This window comes from Theobroma umbraticum, unplaced genomic scaffold, assembly GCF_002168275.2.
Source record: "Theobroma umbraticum cultivar Fairchild unplaced genomic scaffold, ASM216827v3 scaffold_50.0, whole genome shotgun sequence".
NCBI classification, from domain to species: Eukaryota; Viridiplantae; Streptophyta; class Magnoliopsida; order Malvales; family Malvaceae; genus Theobroma; species Theobroma umbraticum.
Genome location: NW_018397261.1, coordinates 4,697,581 through 4,720,196, shown reverse-complemented (window position 1 = coordinate 4,720,196; position 22,616 = coordinate 4,697,581). Strand labels below are relative to the sequence as shown.

The 22,616-nt window shown below is 31.1% G+C and overlaps 4 protein-coding genes across 5 annotated transcripts; all 4 read right to left on the bottom strand.

The window, feature by feature from the left end:
* Positions 1 to 9,840: 9,840 nt before the first annotated feature.
* On the bottom strand, positions 9,841 to 12,344 carry MED31 (SOH1 family protein). Of its 2 annotated transcripts, none has more exons than XM_021430975.2 (6): positions 11,916 to 12,344; positions 11,713 to 11,810; positions 11,318 to 11,414; positions 11,067 to 11,145; positions 10,315 to 10,611; positions 9,841 to 10,161 (listed from the first exon to the last, which is right to left on the bottom strand). In XM_021430975.2, exons 1-6 carry the CDS (start codon positions 11,960 to 11,962, stop codon positions 10,144 to 10,146), a joined length of 636 nt encoding a protein of 211 aa, XP_021286650.1. In that variant the 5' UTR covers positions 11,963 to 12,344; the 3' UTR covers positions 9,841 to 10,143. The 2 variants fall into 2 exon arrangements, with proteins under 2 accessions (XP_021286650.1, XP_021286651.1); XM_021430976.2 differs by having other exon boundaries at positions 10,319 to 10,611; positions 11,916 to 12,343.
* A 476-nt stretch (positions 12,345 to 12,820) lies between these two features.
* On the bottom strand, positions 12,821 to 15,635 carry PABN1 (polyadenylate-binding protein 1). The gene is made up of 6 exons (XM_021430974.2): positions 15,291 to 15,635; positions 15,080 to 15,182; positions 14,745 to 14,815; positions 13,999 to 14,190; positions 13,791 to 13,915; positions 12,821 to 13,259 (listed from the first exon to the last, which is right to left on the bottom strand). The coding sequence occupies exons 1-6, from the start codon at positions 15,444 to 15,446 to the stop codon at positions 13,214 to 13,216; spliced, it is 693 nt and encodes a 230-aa protein (XP_021286649.1). The 5' UTR covers positions 15,447 to 15,635; the 3' UTR covers positions 12,821 to 13,213.
* Positions 15,636 to 17,909: 2,274 nt separating this feature from the next.
* LOC110418292 (uncharacterized) lies at positions 17,910 to 18,628 on the bottom strand. Its single transcript, XM_021430979.2, has 2 exons — positions 18,265 to 18,628; positions 17,910 to 18,066 (listed from the first exon to the last, which is right to left on the bottom strand). The coding sequence occupies exons 1-2, from the start codon at positions 18,590 to 18,592 to the stop codon at positions 18,050 to 18,052; spliced, it is 345 nt and encodes a 114-aa protein (XP_021286654.1). The 5' UTR covers positions 18,593 to 18,628; the 3' UTR covers positions 17,910 to 18,049.
* Positions 18,629 to 20,454: 1,826 nt separating this feature from the next.
* On the bottom strand, positions 20,455 to 21,248 carry LOC110418294 (uncharacterized). Its single transcript, XM_021430981.2, has 2 exons — positions 20,833 to 21,248; positions 20,455 to 20,666 (listed from the first exon to the last, which is right to left on the bottom strand). The coding sequence occupies exons 1-2, from the start codon at positions 21,149 to 21,151 to the stop codon at positions 20,650 to 20,652; spliced, it is 336 nt and encodes a 111-aa protein (XP_021286656.1). The 5' UTR covers positions 21,152 to 21,248; the 3' UTR covers positions 20,455 to 20,649.
* Between the last annotated feature and the right edge of the window lie 1,368 nt (positions 21,249 to 22,616).

Below are 22,616 nucleotides of genomic sequence, written 5' to 3'. Positions count from 1 at the left end.
TATATATATAAACATGCATAGTTTACAGTCGATCTTATATCAGTCCAAGAGTTAGTCCTTCAATCTAAAATGAGTGGGTAAGTCCTTCAATCGATCCACCCCCACTTCAACCCTATATGCCAAACATCGCTGTTACCTTTTCTAATTGACTTGGTCACATTTGATTAATTGTCACATCTCATTTTTGGGACATGACTGATGCAAGGGTCCATATGGATATAGTACGCTAAATCTAAGCAAATCTGAAAAAGAATCATTTATCATATCTCTTAATCAAAACATGAGAGACATGTATCTTCATGTACATGTATATATATTATAATTAACCAAAGTATCACATGGATAACATTTAAGATTCAAAACAATCCGACTTGATTGTACTTAACGAATAATATAAATTTATAAATATAACATAACCAAAATCTCAAGCCATGCATTGGTCAATACCAAATACTATATCAAAAATAAAAATTTGACAATAGAAGACTCGACCAATGGATTTACATAGGGTGAGAAATCTTAACCAAATGGGCGCTTCGACAACCACCTAATGAGAGGGATGGAAGGATGACTATCCAACGATGCTAATCAAATAGTCTACTAATTTGAAATAAAATAGAATTTGTGTAATAAAATATAAATCTCAGTAAGCAAAAATAAAGAATGAGAACAAACAAAACGGAGAAGTATTTGCAAATATCATTTAAAACAAATATGCACATTCCTCAACCCAATGCTTAATCATCCACATATTCTATACCTTAAGACACTACAAAGTCCAACAAAACCTCTCAAGTGTTAGGAAAGGTAATTTAATCATAATGGAGCTCAAAACTCTTTAAATAGGATGAAAATATCAAGTTTGTAGCTAAGTATCGATGCTTGTGTTAAAGATATCAATACATTCTAAGCAAAATACTTTCTACCTTGAGGGTCTCAATACCTTAAGTAAAGGTATCGATCGCTTTTGTCTAGAATGCTTTCCCAACGCATTCTGTTGAACAAGTATCAATATTTTCTTGTTAAGTATTAATACTTTTCTCCCTATAATCAATTTCCAGCTTCTCTTATGCAAAATTCAAAAAAAGGATTCAACCTTTGGCTTTCCAAGTCAAATTTATAACATTGTTTATCAAAAACACATGCTTAATCACTAAATCCTCAAATTATTATCACATCGCATGTATCATCAGCCATGTTAAATAATAAGATTGCAATATTTACGTGTCATGCTTTATGAATTATGCAACTGGTGACATGCTCATATAATGATGTTTCTAAAACATGCTCTCACACATAATGCAAACAAGCAAATGCATGTACAAAACGTGATGAGGCACTTGATTTCAAAACATATTAGGGACATGTAACTCATCAAAACGTGATATGGCACTTAACAAAACATGTTATGAACATGTAACCCACAATGATACTGATATTTAAAACATGTTATGAACATGTGAGTTATAATGATGATGCACTCATGATATGCTAAACATTCAAGTCACACAATGCCCGTTCAAAATATACTAAAAGTATGTAATTCCAATTACAATTTATGTAAATCATATTCTAGCTTACAGGCTAAATATATATCAAATATTCAAAACATGCTAAAGGCACATAAGCTTGTTTATCATATTCTCAAGACATGCCACAACTCGTAACTCATGCATCATCCACAATCCAAAACTCAATTCACATTTGAAAAGTAAAAGTATTGAAAAGTTTGCTCCCCACAAAACCATTTTATACATAATTAGAATTCTCAGTTTTTGGTCCACAGTGCAATTTCAAGACCAAAATTGAAACAGTTGACCCTCTCTAAATCTCAGCCTTTAGATAACTCATTTGACAATCAAAACATCCATTTTCTGGTTGTAAATATTTAAAGATATCATTAGAAATCTCAGTTTTTCATGCTCACTAAGCAAAGTTATAATGTTAATCTTTTATTAAAAATTAGGGTTTCATATTAATTTATGACATCTATCAATGTTCTTCGATTTTACAATGATTTGTGAATACTTAAAAACAATACATTGGTTTTTTTGAATATATAATTTTAATTTAAAAGTTAAATATAATTTGTTAGACAAATACCTTAATATAAATCATATTATGCTTTAGGATATTGACTCGATATTTTAAATCGTAATAGCAAAAAGTTTTAATATATTACATGTAAAAATGTCAAGAAAATAGACAAATTCTACCCAAAAAATGAAAAAAAAAAAAGAAAAAGAAAACTTTGACAAATGATAGGCTCCACCTTACTCCGAAGTCGCCTTTGTACTTTCAATGGACTTGACAAAGGACGGCCAGATTCAAATTGTGTAACTGTCATAAATAATAATCAAATAATAGTAATAAATTAACAGTCAAATGAAAAGCAAGCCACCGCGGTTGAAAACAGGCACGTGAAAATTTCCTCTGCATGAATCATGGTCTAATGGCGTCCACGTTCGAGGGATGGATAATCATCTGAGCCGTCCACCTAGCTTAATCTAGCACGCACGCACCTCTTCACCTCGGTCCTTTATTTTTAGACTTTTATATTTTGATCCTCCTCAGTGCTGACGTTGCACGATTGCAGTCACGACACGGCAATTCCGGATCAACTCTTTCCCAATTATCTAGCACCACGTTGCTGTATTTGTTTGAGTTGGAAAATGGCTTTTAGTTGTTTAGGCAGGTTGCATTGTTGAAAAAAAAGAGTTTGACCAGTGACAGGCGCGGCGTCTCGCCGCGTCTATCCTGATATGACGTGGATTTTGATATCCTTTCCCCAAAAGGTGGAAAAATTTTCTGTACAGTTTTAACGCTTTCGTTCAGGATTTTGGCAAGAAAACGTTTATATTATTTAATATACAGCAACCGCCTTTTATTTAATTATGGCATGAGTTGGCGGGGCTGTTAACTGCCACGTCAGGCCTTGGTTTCTTATCCTTGAAAAATTATAAAAGTAACCCTCTGACAAATGGGGCCCATTGGATATTGGTACATCTCCTGATTCTATTGAAGCTGTGTTAATCCTTCTCTCAAATGTACTATTCTTTCTGTTTTTAACAATTTAGTGCTTGGTCAATTTTCTAAAAATTTAGTTCTGTTTTATTTATAAATTATTATTGATTAATTTTTTTAAAAAGATAAATTTCAAATTATGAGTAAATTAGTTTTAAAATATATGTTTATTAAAATTTAATCAAATTTTTAACTAAAAAAAATTCAAACCAAAACAATATAATTATGAGATGAAAAGAGTCTAAATTTATGTGGCAAACATATTTTCGTTCAATTTTAGCAATTGCAAATGAACGGACATAAATGAACTCAAATCATAATATTTAATTATATGAAATTTGAAGCATAACAAATACTGATTTAGAGACATATTGAAAATGATTTAGTGATATACTTGCTTCTACGTAAGGGGAAAAAAAAAATCAAACCGGTCCTTTTAGACAAGTGCCCCATGATAAAAACGAACCAAGTAAAAGAAATGTTGGCATCAGGTTTAGTTTTTAATTAGGATATAATTAAGGTACATTACATTAAAGTGTTAATTACGACATCATTTAATTATGATATAATTTTCCGGGTTATTTTGAGGTACATTAAATTGTTTAATTTTAATGGCATCAAAATCAAATATTATTAAATAAATATTGCATCAAGAAGATGAGAAAGCAGAGTTTTGAACAAAAAAAATACAGAATACATAATAGTGAAGCAAATGCTAATTTTGTAAGATTAATAATTGACGTTAAAAATTCATTGAAGCGTCATTGATTATATAATTTAAAACTATCAGTGGAAGTCCATGCATCCACCAAGTGTTCCTGACATTCAGCACTTTGACTACATCAAATTCATGTAAAAGGTTTTAATGACTATGCAGAGTACGCTTTGCACGTTCTACACGATTCTCGCTTGCCGCATTAAAGTTAAACTCTCCTTTGTTCACAATTCTCGTTTGTTCCTCTTGATTTGAATGATATTCTTGAGGCTATGATACTAAAATAAGCTTATCAACATTTTTTACTTTACTTAAATAGGTCTCTATATTTCTGTTGTGCTTAAATAAATTTATATTTTATGATTTGTGTCCACGTAAATCTTTATATTGACAAAAATATATCATATTTATCACTTGACTTATTAGACTTATAACTAATTGACATCTTATGCACGCGTAAATATTTATGTGGCTTTTTTTACCTAAAAACTTATAAAGCGCAACACATACAAAAAAAATTTTAAAATTTTTTAAAAATATTTAAATAAAATTTTATACTTTTATTATGTTCAATTAAATTTTTATATTTTTATTTTAAATTAAATAAACTTTATGATTAATGATTCAGTTTGTCAAAATTTCATTTGTTATTCTATCTTACGTGTAGTTGATGTGATATGTTAAAATATCATAATTGATTATGGTGTAACATGCTGATATATCACAATCAATGATGACATAACTTGCTAATTTAGCATGATATCATGATCATGTGACATTTTTTTACCTTCCACACTAATATAATGTAAATGCTATATAGATATAAAATGACAAGTGATATTTTTACTAATGATGATTAGTTAATCCTTAGTCATAGGACTTATTTAATCTAAAACAAAGTACGAATATTGATTAAATGTAATAAAATAATAAAGACTTATTTGAATATTATGCCAACTTATAAAAATTTATTCATGTTTGGCTTGGCTTTTTTTTTCACTTAAAAGTTATTATAAAGCTTTTATGAAAAATATTAAATTTGAAAATTAAACTAAAATTGTTTAGTAAATTTACTTTTTATAAGCTCTTTTTTATAAATAAGTTATTTAAAAAAATAATTTATATAAATTTTAATTAAAATTAAAATTACTATAAAGGTATTTAGTAAATCAGGAGAAAAAAATTAAATCAAATTAAAAAAATGAATGTGCAAAAAAATATAATTTTTCTTATAATATTATGAATTGAAAAAAAACAAAAGAAAAATATAAAAAAACTATTAGTTATTATTTTTTAAAGATTGACTTGAAATTTATAACTTTTGAAGTTGAATAAAATTAATGTTACATACAAAGAAGAGAACCTAGGGATTGTGCAAATTAAAGTTTATTTTAATTTTTTTGTAGTACAGTATATTGTTATACTTAAAAGAAAAAATTCTTTAAAATTGAGTTACTACAAATGAATACAAATATTGACTTTTCAATTTCTATATAATTTATCGCAATAAACATTGACCTATTTGGTTAATTATTTCAAGAATAATCAATAAATATTATATGAAAGAAGTTAAGAATAAATAAATTTTACATAATTATCATATCACACAATAAATTAAGAAATATCAAACAATAAATAGAGTTTTCAAAGCAAAAAAAATGATAGAAAATAAAATGAAAATAAAAAAACATAAATATAATTTTAAATTTTGATTTTTTTTTATTTTTATAAGAATAAAAAAACCCTAAAAAGGTGATTTACAGAAAACGAAAGAGAAGAGAGAGCTCGATAAGAAGGAAAGGAAGGGTATATTTTAATAAAAGATATTTTTGAAAAAAAAATAACTCATAAAAAACTAACGTATTTTTTTTAAAAAAAAATTCTATTTGGAGCTTATTTTTAAGTTCTTCTTGAAATTTTTATTCTTTAAAAAAACGCTACTTAAGAGCTTCTCACAAAATATGGTTTAGCTCAACTTTTACTTTTAAGAAATAAATAACTTAAAAATAAGTTAAGCCAAGTATAATTTAAAGATAGTGACTTTTGGAAATTTTTAGATAATTGAAATGCTAATTGGATTAGAAACTGAGAGCTTCACCGGTTCAACCTCTGGTCCGGCTTTTAACACATTGCCTAACAACCAATATGCAATCAGTAAAGATCAGAATATGCCACCAGAGTTAGAACAGGGATATGAAAGAGGATTCCGTGATACACTGGACCATCCAGTTTGACCCATGTGACGAACGCCCACTAAAATTAAACGTACAAAAAGGACCAGATGGGTGAAGTGTACTCAAGAAGTGAAGCAAAAGTGATTTTCGTGTTTTCATATTCGGGGCCTAAATTCCTTCGTTCGTTGTGTTATTGTTCACTGATCACCACCCAATGGGAACCGCCACTCATCAAGATATGAACTCTGCTCCAATCATCCAACAGAACAAACGCAGAATATATTCTTTAAGAGATAACAAGTACCACTCTTATCCAAACGACATGAAGCCACTTAAAATACCAAAAAAGAAAACCCTCACAACCCCAAATAGTATAAGAATTATTCCAACGGAAAAGAAGGGCATAAGTCAGACAAAAACTTTGATCCTTGAGCAAACTCAAAGCAAAACTTGCTCACAATTTAAGCATGACACATATGGTTTAATGTTTTGTTGCAAATGATTTTATGGGTGGGATTTGGTATATAAAGATGAACTTTTTACCATTTATTAGATATGTCTTTTGGATTAAGAATGTAAGCTCATGATTTGTATGTTTACTTAAGCTCTATTTTTAGAATTTAAAGTCACATGAGGTGAGTTGATATCGTGAACTCGTGATTTATAGGTTTGCTCAAATTTTATTTTTGAAGTTTAAGATTTCATGAGGTTATGCTTAAGTTTTACCCTGTGAAGTATAAATGGACAACTTGGGCCCGGCTCGCTAAAGCCTAGAACTAGCCTTGTCTCAACTATAAACACAGTCATTTCTTTCAAGAAAATTTTACACAATTAAGGATCTGTTTGTTTTACATAAAATTAAGTTTAAGTCCTAACCCCTGATAAAAAGTACAAATGTATAACTTGGGCATGATTCATTAAAGCTTAGAACCAACCTTATTCCAATAATAAACACAGTCGTTATTTTCAAAAAAATTTGATGCAGCTAAAAGTTCATTTGTTTTGATATAAAATATCTTCCGTTTTCAAGATTTATATTTGTTTGGAAGATAGAAAATTTATTTTAAATGTAAAACATTTTATGACTCAATTGAAAATCATGTTTTTTGAGTTGAAAATATTTATTCGTGATTTATAGGCTTATTTAAGTTCTCTTTTTAAAGTTTAAGGCCATATAAAATTAGATTCAAGTTTCAAACCCACGTGACAAGAAGATAACTTGAGCCTAGCTCACTAAAGTCTAGAACCAACCTTGTCCTAATTGTAAACATAGTTGTTGCTTTCAAGAAAATCTAACGTATCTAAGTTTCATTTATTTTACATGAGATTGAAATTAAGTTCCGACCTATGACAAGAAGTATAAATGGACAACTTGAGCTTGGGTCACGAAAGCCTAGAACCAGCCTTTGTCCCAACCAAAAACACAATCGTTTCTTTCAAGAAAATTTGATGTAGTTAAGGGTTCATTTTTTATTTATGTAAAATATCTTTCGTTTTCAAGATTTATATTTGTTTGGAAGACAAATTTTATTTTAGATGTACAATATTTTACAAGTCAACAGAAAAATATTTTTAAAACTTATACTTATTTGGAAAATAAAAAATTTTATTTTAGGGTCTATTTGGTAATCGAAAAATGGGGAAAATTTTTTTGTATAAATTATTTTATAGGAAAATTTAATATTTTTTATTATTTGGATAAATTGTCGAAAATATTTTGTATTGTTTGGATCATCCTAGAGAAATATTTCCTTTATAGTGAAGTTATTTAGGTGTTCAAATAATAAATAGGACTTCATTACAAAACAATATTGATATTTGATTTTCACTAATTTGGAATCAAAATTAAGAATAGAAATGAAAATGAACAAAATCAATAATGATATTTCTCAATACATTTAATCATATATCTATAATGAAAATAAACTTTAATTTTAAAATTTTTTTCATCTTATCACTTTTTTATCATAATTATAAAAATATAAAAATTCAACAATTGTGTAATATATCCATAACCTATACTTATAAATATGCATTTACTAAATGACGATCATTAAAATATTTTTCATTACAATTATTAGTAAGATTTAAACTTATTATAAATGCATATTAATCAAATGACCATTGAAATATTTTTTTATAATTATTAAAAAAATTTATTCAATTTATAAATAAAAAACTTAATTGCATTGAATGATTTCATTAAAATTTTTTATTAGTAGTGTTGTATAATTTAAATACTAATATTTTAAATTAAAATTTAAAGTTAAATATTTATATTTTTTATTTTTTAAATATTTTAGTTAAGTATTAATACTCATCAAATTTATATTCATAGACCTAATATAAAAGTGTTTTCATTGTTCTCTAAAAAATGTATTATGCCTTTTTAAGGGCGTAAAACATTTTACGTGATTAACTTTTTTTACTCATAAAATACTTTACATCTAGAATCAATTTTTTGCCTTCCAAACAAACATAAATCCTTAAAACGTTTTCCGAAAAATATTTTACTTAAAAAAAAATAAACTTTTCGATGTAAAACATTTCACAGGTTAACAAGAAAACCACGTAAAATGTCTTACACCCTTGAGAGGCGTAAGACATTTTTCAAAGAATAGAAAAACTGCTCTTACACTAAACTTAGCATAATAAGTTTAATGAATATTAACATTTAACTTAAAATATTAAAAAATATTAATATTTAAATTATTCAAAACTATTAAAATTAAAAAATATTTTTAATAAAATCATTCAATGAAATTATTATTATTATTTATAAATTGAATAAATCTTACAAATAATTATAACAAAATAATTTTCAACAATCCTCGTTTAATAAATGCACATTTATAAATATAAGTTTTAAATATTTTATATAATTGCTGAATATTGATGAAATAAAGTTTTTTTTTTGAAAATCAAAACTTATTTTCATTATAATATATGATTAAATGTGTTGAAAAATATAATTATTAATTTTTTTCATTTTCACTTTCATTCTTAATTTTTCATTCTTAATTTTAATGTGAAAATTAAATAACACTATTATTTTATAATCAATTCCTATTTGATTTTCTCCATTTTCATTTCCATTCTTAATTTTAATATAAAAATTATTGTTTTGTAATCAACTCTATTTATTATTTTAACACCCAAATAACTTCACCAATGATGGTCAAAAATATTTTGCACAAGATGATACAAATAATAAAAAATATTTTCGATAATTTATCCAAAAAACAAACAACATGAAATATCTTCATAAAATATTTTACACAAAAAAAAATTTCCCCAACAAATTATTTTCTGATTACCGAATGAACCCTAACTAACAAAGACCACTCAAGACTTGCAACAACCTTAGTTGTTTCCCCTTTGAATCAAATATAAGCCCTGTAATAAGATTATGCAAAGACCACCCAAGACTTGCAACAACCTTAGTTGTTTCCACGTTGAATCAAATATAAGCGCTGTTATAAGATTATGCAATTTCTAAACACTCCCCAAGTTAGATTATTTGCTTGATCTACTGAATACAGTAAGAGAGAAGCTGTTTTCTTGTGAGAGGTGTTATAAGCCAACACTGCATCAGGAAAATTCCATTTCTTTTCTTTTTGATCTTTTAAAATATTTGGGGGTGTTTCTGGGGTTTCAGGTCTGGTTCGCTACTGAACACTAAATGGATATTGATGAAGCCACTTCAATTACAATAACTAATCAGCAAGGTCAAGCAGGGGATTGGCAGACCGTAGGATTTAAAGATTTTACGCTTTTATCTATGATTTAGTCTGATTTCAGGAGAAACAAATGAAACTAATTTGCTAAAACAATGGCTTATAGCCATAAACTGCTTTTGCTATGATTCTTATGTTTGCCTCTAAATTGCACATATTGCATTCAGTAAATACATTACCATTCAGAGAGAAAGAGAAATGCCGAAGTGACGTGATATTTTAATGCAAAATTAATAGGTCCTTGGTGCAAAAGTTCATACAAACTGCTTGATCCATACAGAGGGCTCAATACATAGATCAAGAAGATGGAACACTATAAGCCGCTAAAAACTAATTTAGATATTAATCAGCACAGCAGGGCTTTGACATTATGGCCGCAATGATATTAAAAAGCAATATTGAAGAACATAGAATTCCTGGCTACTCAATTTCAATTCAAAAGATGTTACCTCATGAAATACACATCCCCACTACTTTCAATGTAGATGGTTGGTCAAGTTAAACTTCTTTCCTGTGATGATCAAAGTAATATTCATCAGAATCGTGGTCTTTACAGTCTCTCAGGAAAGGATATATATATATATATATATATATATATATATATATAATGAAGTTATTGAATGCCTAGCTAATAAGTTGAAATTTTGTGGGGTAGAAAACTTACGTACTTCCTTTTCCTTCGATCAATTCCACTATTCCTCATATCATTTTTTGCAAGAGCAGATCCAGGGGGAAGACTGTATGGCATTGGAGAAAGCGCTGAAGAAGGAGCTGGAGAAGCAGTTGTCATAGCAATAGTGGAAGCAGGCACAGGCGGCATGGCCACCTGAGGTGGAACAGCAGCAGGGGGCAGTGGTGCAGGCGCAACAACTGGTTCAGGAGGAGGCTTAGGCAAAATGAACTTCAACCGATTGTTTCGATAGTTCTTCCAGAAGAAGAATTGCTGTCTGTGTGCCAATTCCTATAAGTTTCAGGTAACAGAAAATGAAAAAGAGATACCAAAAGTAAACAAAAAAGAGTGTCTTATATTGATATCAATAAAAAAATTACCTACTGCTTTTGGTGACCATAAAGATATTTTACTTGTCAATACCCAAAAAAACAAGTGCCATTATTGTGTTATGCTTTCAAATATCCTCTTTAACATATGCTACATGGTTTGATGCTACAGGCAAACTGGAAATTGGCAAAGCATCTAAAAACAACTAACCATAGAACCTTAAGAGGAAAACCAATTGGCTTTCTGATTATCACTGTCACTATCAGGCCAATACAAAATTTGTAGCATGAGCTCATGGTCACAACTGGGGGGTCCCAAGACCTTTGTTACAAAGGAGATTTAAAGAACCAAGAATTTCAGATGAGTGATAACATTAATCAGGACAACAGGGTCAGTAGGAAACATTAGAGCCAAACCTTGTTGACAGGATGTGCCATTGCATTACGGAAACTCGCATTTTGAAGAAGTTCAAGGAAATATAGGCAATGAGGATACCTGCAATCATCCTTCTCCTTCAGTTCATATGTCACATATAACAAACCCCAAAGAAGGGAGCTACACATTATCTACGGAAGCTATTAATCATCATTCCCCCTTGTAGTAAAAAAGATGTTAGTTTGAAGATATTCTAGCCTGAAGTATTAGGGCATGCTTTCTAGTTGCTTACATGATAAATTTTATGTACTCTGGCCGTTGCCAGTACTGAAGATATTTCAAGTACCCAATAAATGCTTCATCTTCAAAATATCGATTTTGAGCCAAATCTGCATCAGGAATTAAGGAGCGAGTATCAATGATGCGCACAGGGAGAATAACTCCGTTATGCAAATTCAACAAATTTTTGCAAAGCAAGTAAAAAAGAATGAAGCAGAAAGAGCAAGACAACCAATGAATTAGGTAAGAAAATTATGACACAATAAGAGCTAAAAGTATCCAATGTGCGTGTTCGTGCATTAATCAGGTTGAGTTGAATTCTTCGCCTTTCATGAATTTAACAGCATAAACAGCCAAAGAACTTCTTTTTAAAAAAGTAGTAGTAAAACCACAAGTCCGGACGAATACAGTGAATGTAAGTAGGATTGGCCAGGCACTGCACGAATTCCAATTCGAGTAAGAATCGCTGCCGCCCATCATCCGGATCCTTATACACGTTTTTTGGCCTGAAAAATTATTTGAAAAAAAAGAGCTGGAATTATAATAAATTCAGAGAGTATTTTTGCTAAACGAGAAGAGGACATGAATGCAAAAGACATAGAGAAGCTTACGAGGAAGGAGTATTGGAAGCGTTGTCACTTTCTTTAGTAGAAGCCATTGAACACTCCACTTCAATATAAAAATGATCAAAAGGGGTTGCAATTGATCATTTGATCACCACGCCGGTTAAATCCTCAGGAATCTTAAGATGGCTCCAAAAAAAAAAACCCTAACCCTAGAAATAGCAAAACACAAACATCCTCCAGATTTCAGAGAGTCAAATAGAACTGGCTCCCACAATGGGTTAAGAAGGCAAGGGGCAATTCGTGCTTCGGATGAGATAGGGATTCAGAAGAGAAGGAAGCGTCTGGGAGAAAATTGGGTTCTTTAAAGAATTTGTAAGTGGAGCAATTCCGCGCTAGAAATCAGAAACGTATGTGAGGCGAAATTCGGAATTTGGGTCGCGAGGCGGGTGTTTGCCATAAGTGAAGCAATTCACTTGTGTTGTTTATTCATTAAATTGGATTGCAGTGCAGGTCGCAGCCGCAACGGGTCATGCCGAGATGGGCAAGCCTCAGCTACGACCGTCCAATTCAAGCCCATTAGCCCAATATATATTGACAAATCATCCATTAATTAACTTGAATAATTCGAGCTTTATAGAGAATCAGCATAATTTTGTGCTTGAGTTCTACGCCTTGATCATATTAGCATACACTAGTTCCCAAGGCAGTGAAAGAAGTATTTATGAAGTTTCCAAATGATCATTGTTTGAACATAGACTGTTATGGGAAGTGGCATTAACTTTCTATAAAATTTTTCTCTGCCTAAGTTAGTGGGAACCAAAGAAGTATACACTGCCATTGCCTATCTCAAGCAGCTGGCTAAACAGTTTGGTCATCACTTAAATCCCAAAGCTTATCCATAAAAAACTAAAGAACTCTCATCTTGCAGTTATTAAGTTAAAAACTAAAGCACCTAAAAACCACTGCAAAGCTGGCCTTCTCTGCATTATGATCTATGAAAGTAGTCATTTTACCAAACATGAATACCCAACATTTTAAACTCATCCACACTGAGAAAATTAAATGATCAAATCTAAGACCAGGAATTCTCTAAATAATATTTCACAACATTTGCATCTCTGCCTCATTTATCCCCCATTGAAGTAAAGTAACGGCAAAGGTCAAATGAATGGATCCATTACACTCCCACAAGCTCACAATTCGAGAAAAATCCAGCCGGCCCTTTGGCAAGCAAATTCCACTTCAACTTTCTCCCTCCATATTATAGAACAACAATACGACCACCATAAATTATAAGTTATGGTCTTCTCAAAATTGCAGCTTCTGACAAAGTGAGATCCATCTTAATATGGCCTGTATCTCATGGGCCGCCTGAACCTTGGAACCCTCCTGAAAAAGAGGTCAATTGAGTTACTAACTCGGTTACTAAGCAGAAAATATCACATTCAATTTTTATTTTTTTTTGAAGACTGGGGAAAATATAAGCAAACATCAACTGATTACTAAATTCAAATGAAAGTTTCTAACGTAATAGACACCATTGAATCAAACAATTTGTCAGGACTGCAATGTTGGTTTGGAACCATTATTGCATAAAAGCTTAAATGATATAGGCATAGAAGTAACCCATTTTAAATGAAACCCTTATGATTATCAAAAAATGATATAGGCATAGCAAATGCTAAATCGCGGAGGCCATAAGTAATAGTTATAATGTCAGACTATGAGCATCATGAGATCTTTTCCACTTCCACGCATCTTATTCAGAAGCAAAAGATACATTATAGCAAAACCAACACTGGCTAAACTAACATAAAGAGAAAACAAAAGATTTCAATTATTACAGCCACACCCCCCCCCCCCCCCCCCCTTTTTTTTCTATCCAATAACCAAACAATGCAAATATATTTCCATGCTTACCCATAGCTATATGGAGGATAAAAAGCAGGGCCAGGCATGAAAGGCCTTCGGGAGCGGAAATATGGGTTGGGTCGCCTTCCTCGATACTGTTTCATTCCAGGAATATTTGTTCGTTTTGCAGAGACCTTGAATAAACCAAATACACTTTTATTATCATGCAGTTTATATTCATGAACTAGTAATCCATATATAAATCAAGTAATAAAACCTTCAACTGACGACCATGCAATTCTGATTCATTTAATAGCAGAGCGTTTTGAACAGCATCAACTTCAACAAATTCAACATAAGCAAATCCTTTAGGCTGACCAAACTTGTCAGTCAAAATTGTCACTCTGTTTACTGTTCCACAGGATTGGAAATGCTGCTGAACTTCTTCTGGTGTACATGCGTAGTCTACCTGTTGTTACAAAGATATACAAAGAAAAAGAGAGTAAGCCCACAACTAGATCATTTGCTCATAAGCACTGGGCAAATCATTTAGTTATACTAAATCTAGATTGTTATTTAAATATTTTACACCTAAACAGTTTAGAAGTTACCTAAAAAGGTCAAACAAAATGATTCCGCATTGTACAAACTACATTAATTACTCTGAATAACTCCTTATGGATCATATTTGTCTGAATCACATTGAACTTGACATGTATACAAACTAAGACTTGATAGTCCATACTCGTAATGTCGTGCACATACATGGAATTTTCAAGCCAGATTATATATGCACAAACATAATACACAAAGTGGGTTGAAGTGATCAAATGCCAAAACTCTTCCTACATCCTTATTAGCTGACTTAAAAGCATAATTATACTCTTAGCTTTACTTATTAGCAAAATTTATCCATGAAAGTGTTAATTAGACAGCAGATAAAGTAAATGTTACGATTTACCCAAATAAACAAACGAAGAAGGTTTAGGGGGAAAAAGGCATAGGAAAGGGTTGAAACCTCACATTACCAACATAAATCGAGCGAGAATCCACTTCCTCCTTTTCAGCTTGGGTTGCAGAAGCACTTGATGAATCTTCATATGCATCCAGAAAAAAAAAAGTAAAAACAAATAAGTTTACTAGAAATAAATTCACAAGCAATAATCCATAATTAAAAAATAAATACTCAAATCAATATAAATTAGTTTCACTCCTTTTTAAAAAATTAACAAGATATTTTCTTTCAGAATTTAACGACAAGCAAATCCCAATCTAATTCAAGCTTGTTAAATAATATAGCCAAAAACGCAGATCAAATACAAACCCAGAAACTAAAAAGAGAAAAAAAAAAAAAAAACCTTGGACAGCGCCCATCTCCTTCTCGACTTTAGCCTGCATTTCACGTAAAGCTCCGGCCTCTTCCTCGATCTCCTTAAGTCTCTTTTTCATGTCCTCCAAGTCCTGAAATTATCTCAAAAGGGTTGCTTTTCATCAGGCAAATAGCTCAGTTAAAGCTAAGGGATAAAAAAAAAAAAAAAAAAAGAAGAAAAAGGCAAAAAAAAAAGCAACCTTAGAGTTGGAATTGGGATCCTGTTCGAGGTCTTGCTCGTTGCCTTCGTAATCTTCAGCTCCACCAGACATGTCCACGTCAGCGTCCATCTCTCCTTCCTCGTCGGGGATCTCCCCTCCGTACACGTCGTGCTCTTGCTCCTCATGTTGCTCCATTCTTTCTTTTTTATTGTTGTGGTTTTTCGGGTGTTGAGAGTGGAATTTGTCAATTTGGGGAGATTCTGGATTTAGGTTTTTTAGTGTTTTGATTTGGGGAAGAGAAGGAAGGAAAAGAAAATAATGGCGAGTGCGAGATTGGGACTTGAGGGGAGGTCGGCGTGTGCCTTTGATATTTTTTTTCTTTGATCGATGGATGGGATTGGCGGAAGAAGTAAATTTGTAGTTATTACTCATCGGTGGGGGTAGTTTTGGGTTTTTATGTTTTTCAACGAGAGTGTTGGCCCAATTTGAGATCCAGACTATAGTTTAGGTCAAGGCCCACAACTAATTTAGGGTTCATGGTCGAGGGCCTCGGGAACAAAATTTTATTTTTTCTTATGTTAATATAATTATATTTAGAATATACTTTTAAACGTTTTTTGAAGTTAAATATATTTATTATGTTCTTAGGTTATCCCAATCCAAATTCAAAATTTCATACATAAGCCCTGGCTTGAATCCAAGTCAGGCAAGCAATTTTTATTGTTAACCTATATTAGTTAAATTGGGATATATACTGTGCATTAAAATTTTATTTTTGAGTATTGAATATTGTATTGTAAAATATTATAAAAATTTTAAAAATTAAATATATAAAATAAATTTTTTTATTTTTACTAATAAAATTAAGAATTATATGACATAAATTAAAACAATAATTATTTTTTAATTAAAATTCTCACAATGCATTTTAATAATATATACTTTAAAATAGAATATACATTTTTTGTGTTACTTTATTAATTAAAAGTTAAAAAACATTTTTCGTGTTTACAAGAAGACACAAAAACTCAAGACAGAATACAAAACATTTGGAACAAGCCTGGCATTGGAAAGGGCCCTCAAAGAATTTGTACCTCGGAGTTATCAAGATCATTTCTTTAATTCAAGCTCAATCAATTAGCTGTCGCATAACTTGTCACGTTACCAAATAATAATAAGGAAGATCCCGTGGGTGATCGTATTTGGAACAAGCTACTGATACCTTTGGAAATGGAGAAATGCTTGGATATTTGAAAGAAAGTATGTGACAATAGAAGGAAAATTAAATGCAATCCTAAGTTTTGCTTCAGTTATCGTCAAAAACTGTGGTAAGATTGGGAGTAGTATTGACACACTAGAAAGCAGGAAGGAGGAGATCCTGGTTGGCTAGACAGCACCTCCACATGGTTGGCTTACCTTAAACTCAAGATGGTGCCTTTAAAAGATTACTAAACAAGGCAACAGCAGTCAGCAGGTGGAGTACTTCGAGATTCTTGTGGCAACGAGTTTAGTGGATTTGCTGCAAGACTTGAAAGATGCACGGCATAGTGAGCTGAGTTGTGGGGTACTTATAAATTAAGGGCTCAATTTAGCTTGGCAGTTGGGTTACAGAAAAATAGATCTCCAAGTTGATAGTAACTAGTGGTGCAAGCCATCACTTCCCTTAGAAGTCATCCATGTTCAAATTCAGATTTGATTGAAGCTATTTAAGATTTACTTCATCATTAATGAAAAGTCAAAATACGACATATATTTAAAGAAGGGAACATTGTAGCAGAGTACTTGGTAAATAAAGGCTTCGATTTAGTCAAAGAGTATAGATTTTATAATATCTTCAAATAGAGATCAAATTTCTTTCATGAATAATATGTTGGAGATTAATTTCCCTTGATTAATTAGATTTTAATAAAATTTGTTTTTTACAAAAAAAAACCATTTAACATGTTGAGGTGCGAATCTGACTTTTTTTTTAAATATCTTTTGTTTAAATTTAAATATTGAATATTGAAACTCATAAATATACCTTTTTCATATTCTAATAAAAGATAATAAAAATAATTTTAAAATATCAAAAATAAATTTTAATAATTGATGTCACATGATATGTATTACATATCATATAATAACACTTTTGATATTTAATTAAATATAACACATTGTTTTTGATATTGTAATGTATCATGTATCGTACCATATTAATAACGTAAATTTACTTGAAACTAAATGTTATTGTTTTTTATTTTTCTCATCTATGTATAGTAGAGAGTTGGAGCTAAAATTATTATTTTACAAAGTGCAGCTGCCAATTAAAATGTAATTAATTGAACCTATGCATTATTCATAATAGTTTCCCTTAACATTATCAATCACTGTTATAAAACAGCGAAAAGTCCCTTCAAAAAACAATTGTTAATGATTTGGCCGGCTGTCGTTGTATCCTTAAAGAAAAAGGTGGCTTCTCATTATATTCTTTAACAAAAATACTCTTTAAAAAATGTATTTTCGATACTGTTTTATTAAGTTGATAGTATTCTAATAATAATAAATATAATAACAAATTTTCATTAATTAATAATCAATTTTGAATTAAATATCGATCTTAAAAATTCAATAAAAATTAAACACATTTAACATTTGTCATCATAATAAATTAACAATCATTTTATTTTCTTATAGTTTTTCAACATAACAGATAGTAGTAATATAACAAATTTGATCGCATCGATCCTGTTTAAATACATATCAAACAGATTTAAACAAATAATTTCATCCTAGTAAATTAGCCTTCTATTCCTTTCTCAAGGGGTTGTGATACCTGGAACAAATTAATAAAATAAATAAATAAAACCAATCAATAAATAAATAAAAAGTACTTATAAGATAATATCAAGTGGAAACTTAAATGAATCTGGAAGCAGAGAAGATTGGAAGAATATTAAACATGATCAGTCACATTAATTCTGAGAATCTGATAAGTGCACCAGAAAGAGATTAAGAGAGAGAGCGCTATTACTTCCACACTTGAAGTTGTGCGGAACAGTCCTTCCGCAGCTTTCGATCTGCTTAATGGTGGTGCGTTCCACTCCGATGAGGGCTGCCAGCTGAGGGGTAATAACAGGGCAAACACACTCCACATGGGTGGCCCTAACGCGTTCGCAGCAACTGGGTGAGGGGCTGAGTCCGAATATCACCGCCCTGCAAGCATTAACAAGTAGCCTTTGCTCCTCCTTGCACTGGGCGGGACTCAAGTCACCTCTACCCATGGGAACCTCCGAAACACACGCCGCCACCACCACCACCACCACCACCAATATAACAGTACCAGCCCAGGAGACTGCCATCAATCCTTTCCAACTCTTTCTTGCGGAGAAGCAGAGTTGCATCGCTGCTTTTAATAATGGAGGATGGAAACGTAAGCTTTTTCATCTATGATTTTTCCTTTTTGCTAGTGTTTGGTTGAGCTCAGTTTAACGACCATTGACTTCCAAGTTCCAAGTCGGGATATGGCATGAATAGATTAGGGCATTTTGCAATTAAAAGTTAGCGAAGGAAAAATTAAATACTTGTGTGCTTTTCTTTTTAGTATATTTTGAAATGTCATAGTCATACAGTATTTGGAAAAAAAGAATTAAATAACTAATACTAAGGGAAGGCCAGCCAAGTTGCGTAGGGTTAGCCAGTGGCCAAATAGGCACATAGATAAGTCGAGTTATTCCTGTTAGGAGGGAAAAAGAGTGATATAAACAGATGAAACTGGCCAGGAATCAGCTTTGTCTGGAGAATAAAACCAGGAGTTGAAGGTTGAGAAAAATCTTCAGCAAGCACTTTTGGTTTTCCTTAGGTAGAAAATGAGTAACTTTGGAGACATTAGCTTGGAAAATGGTCATTTTCCCACACAAACTGCAACTAGTATCTACCTAGTGGCTACTGCTGTCAAGTGGGCAGAATTATTTGGCGGACCATGTGGGACCGACTCAGCTACAGGGTCGCAGTTGAAACTGGAAAGTGTCATATCTATAACATTTTTGGGGCTTCCTCTACCAACGCGGAGGGCATAAGAAAAAAAGAGCAAGAGGAAAGAAAAAGAGAGGTGGAAAGAGGCAAAAAAAAAAAAGGAAGATAGAAAGAGGCTCATCTATAACAGACGGATCATAGTTTAATGCTCTTAATTAAAGACTCTTTAAAAGAATTTATTTTAAAAATATGGATACGAAGTCCTCTAGGAATGGGGGATTATATGAAAAGGAAATGCTTGGAGTTGAATCAGTTGATGGATTAACTTAAATTCATGAGTAAAATACTTTTATTTTTTAAAATTTTGATCATAATTTCACATGTATTTATTAACATTAAAAATACATAATTTGTTTTAAAATTTTTTTTTTGTTAAACACATAAATACAACTATTAATCAATTTTAAATATTTATATTAGTTTGACGACATAGTAATATTTTTAGAATAAATTTACTTTTTATTAATTTTAAAAATTATCATTATATAAATTATAATTTTATAATTTTAAATTTTTACTCTTTTATTCAAAAAATATTTTTTTCTCTGCGGCCATCTCGTGGTTGGATCTAACTAGAGAGCGTCAAATTTGATTAGATGATTGGTGCTTTTTTGAGAAAATGATCTGGTACTCCTCAAGGAAGTACCATCGAATTTGGTATTTTACAACCAGATTAAGTCGCGAGGTGATCGATCAATGTAAAAGAATAACATCAACTAATTTGATAAAAAAAATTAAAAATTAAAAATAATATTTTAAATATCATATTTAAATATTAATACTGTTTATACATTTAAAATAAAATATATATTTTAAAAATTAATAAATTCACTTGAAATTATTATCAAAACTTATATTTTCTTTTAAATTCATTATTACTTTGAAGGGCTGATCTTGGATTGCTCTGACTGCTTTTTTTTTTTACCTAAATCTGGCCCAATGGATGAGTCTTATAGTTAAACATTGCAACAGAAATGGATAACAAACAGACCAAGCCTGTCAAAATTGCGGATAGGCCTGCTTCATTCTTTGTTTTGTTTGCTCATTCAAGGCCTGTTATTAGGCTTTTATTAATTTTTCATCCATAGCTCTCCAGTATTGCTTAGCAGAGAAGACAAAAAGAAAGAAGGCTGAGGAATGAAAATTCACATGCATTTTTATTGGGTATATATGTAAAAAGAAAGAAAGAAAAACACAACCAGTTCTCAATTTTATTATCATTCAAGGAAGTAAGGAGATCATCATAAAAACATCTCTCTTTCACACACATACATCTGCACAAGTACAGATTAAAGAGATAAAATGTTTGATTAAATACAACTCTTAAAACTATATATATATATATATATATATAGTCATCCTAAGATGATCCTTGTTTCCTTTCTCATGGAGTAGTGATACCTACAAAAAGAAAATATCAAGTTAAGATTGTTAGAACATATACAAACAAATTAATTATATATAGGAGAAAAAATGAAAAATTTGACCATTGAACATGACATTAGAAATACGCTTATCAGTCTCCAAATCTGATTGATTTACGGATGTGAAAATGCAAAGCACTTACTTCCACACTTGAAGTTGTGAGGAACACTCCTTCCGCAGCCTTCGATTTGCTTAATGGTGCGTTCCACTCCGATGAGTGCAGCCAACTTAGGGGTAACAACAGGGCACACACACTCTACTTGGGTGACCTTGACACGTTGGCAGCAGGCGGCTGAGGGGCTGCGGCCGAATATGACCGGCCGGCATGCATTCACAAGGAGCCTCTGCTCCTCCTTGCACTGGCTAGGGCTCATGTCTCCCCTTGCCATAGGAACCTCAAAAACACCCACAACTAGCACAACCACCAAAGTTAACACACCAGCCCATGAGCTTGCCATCATAATTAAGCCTTTTTCTTTCTCTCTTTATTTTTCTGGTCTTTTTTTTTGCCCCTTTTCTTCTTTGCTTTGGCTACTCTAACCTTACTCCCCTTTTGTAGAGGGACGAAATGTAGAATTTAATGATATAGATATATATGTATTCCAATTATATTATTGGGGTTTCGTATGCATATCAATGTCATAGACTTCCAGGTCAAGATGGATGCAGCCTTGACCATCTTATTAATTTAAAACTATTCAAAAGAGGGGAATCTTACTTAACTACCTTGTCCTGAGTTCACATGTAAAATTTTGACATAAAATTTTGACTTTATGTAGTAATACTTTTGCCAAGAAAAGTTGATCAAACTTCACATAAAATGTGATTACATATAAGTTTTATATAATAAGTATGTCCTAATTTAGAAACTTCACCAACCTTTACATAGAGATTTTTACTTTAGTATATCTTTTTTGGGAATTATTAATTGATATAAAATATATAGCTAGTATTAATTATTACATTAGAACTTCGTATTTCATCAAATTTCTTAAAAGCTATTGCGTACATATTCCAATACTAGATCCACGAGGAAAGGAAGATTAGTAATTAATTTATATACAGTTTTTATAACAACCAATGAAATCTATGTACCGGCTAGTACTTTTTGATCTGCGGGAAAACCTTTTATGTAGAATTTACTTGTAATTAATCAATTAGGTCAGAAGTCATTATCAATGACAACGAAAAAATGGCCAGGAAAGAGAAATGCGATGCTGATAAAAATTATAGACAAACCTTCATAGAAAAATGTGCTTGGGAAAATAGGCTTTTCCACACGCAAGTTGCGTTGAGGCGAGCGCAGCGAATTTTCCTAGTGCTTTCCTGTTCTGGAAATCTTTGCCATATCACATTGGATTCTTATTAATATTAATATTAACAGATTGCAAAAGATGGTGGGTGATGTAAGATATAAGCAACTGCATAGGGAGACAAATCACTTTGCAGATGCACTTGCAAAAATGAGAGTTGATCCATCTCAATATGTTCAGTGCGTGTTGATAATTTAGTATATGTTGTACTGATGTAAAGATGGGGATTGTTTATGACTCTGTGCATGAAGATGAAAGTTATCTTGAAAAGTACTTCAACTCATATAAATAAATATATATATATATATATATATCATTATTTAGATGTTATTTATAATGAATTATATTTTTGTTTTTTCCCTTCAACATTTTGGGCTGTGAAGCTTTGTAAACTACTTTTTATTAATCATTTGTTGGAGAAAAACAAAAGCATGAAAGATAAAATCCCAACAAGGGTCTGTCCTCCTACAACACGCCTAAAGAAACACATTTACATATTACCCAAAACCACATAATTAACAGGGGACCGTAGTGGAAAAACAGAGTCCAGAAATGATTGTACCCTCATAATTAAGCCACCTAAAACAGATCATACAGCAATTAAAACAGGCAT

What these genes read in the sequence shown, in the direction of transcription:
- LOC110418292 (XM_021430979.2), bottom strand. Translation starts at nt 18,592, where the DNA reads ATGGCAGTCTCCTGGGCTGGTACTGTTATATTGGTGGTGGTGGTGGTG.
- MED31 (XM_021430975.2), bottom strand. Translation starts at nt 11,962, where the DNA reads ATGGCTTCTACTAAAGAAAGTGACAACGCTTCCAATACTCCTTCCTC. An exon ending in GCTTCCAATACTCCTTCCTC is followed by an intron (nt 11,811 to 11,915) that starts GTAAGCTTCTCT and finishes ATAATTTTTCAG; the next exon opens with GCCAAAAAACGTGTATAAGG. An exon ending in TGGCACATCCTGTCAACAAG is followed by an intron (nt 10,612 to 11,066) that starts GTTTGGCTCTAA and finishes TGAAACTTATAG; the next exon opens with GAATTGGCACACAGACAGCA.
- LOC110418294 (XM_021430981.2), bottom strand. Translation starts at nt 21,151, where the DNA reads ATGATGGCAAGCTCATGGGCTGGTGTGTTAACTTTGGTGGTTGTGCTA.
- PABN1 (XM_021430974.2), bottom strand. Translation starts at nt 15,446, where the DNA reads ATGGAGCAACATGAGGAGCAAGAGCACGACGTGTACGGAGGGGAGATC. An exon ending in ATCCCAATTCCAACTCTAAG is followed by an intron (nt 15,183 to 15,290) that starts GTTGCTTTTTTT and finishes AGATAATTTCAG; the next exon opens with GACTTGGAGGACATGAAAAA. An exon ending in TATCCTCCATATAGCTATGG is followed by an intron (nt 13,260 to 13,790) that starts GTAAGCATGGAA and finishes CCTCTTTTTCAG; the next exon opens with GAGGGTTCCAAGGTTCAGGC.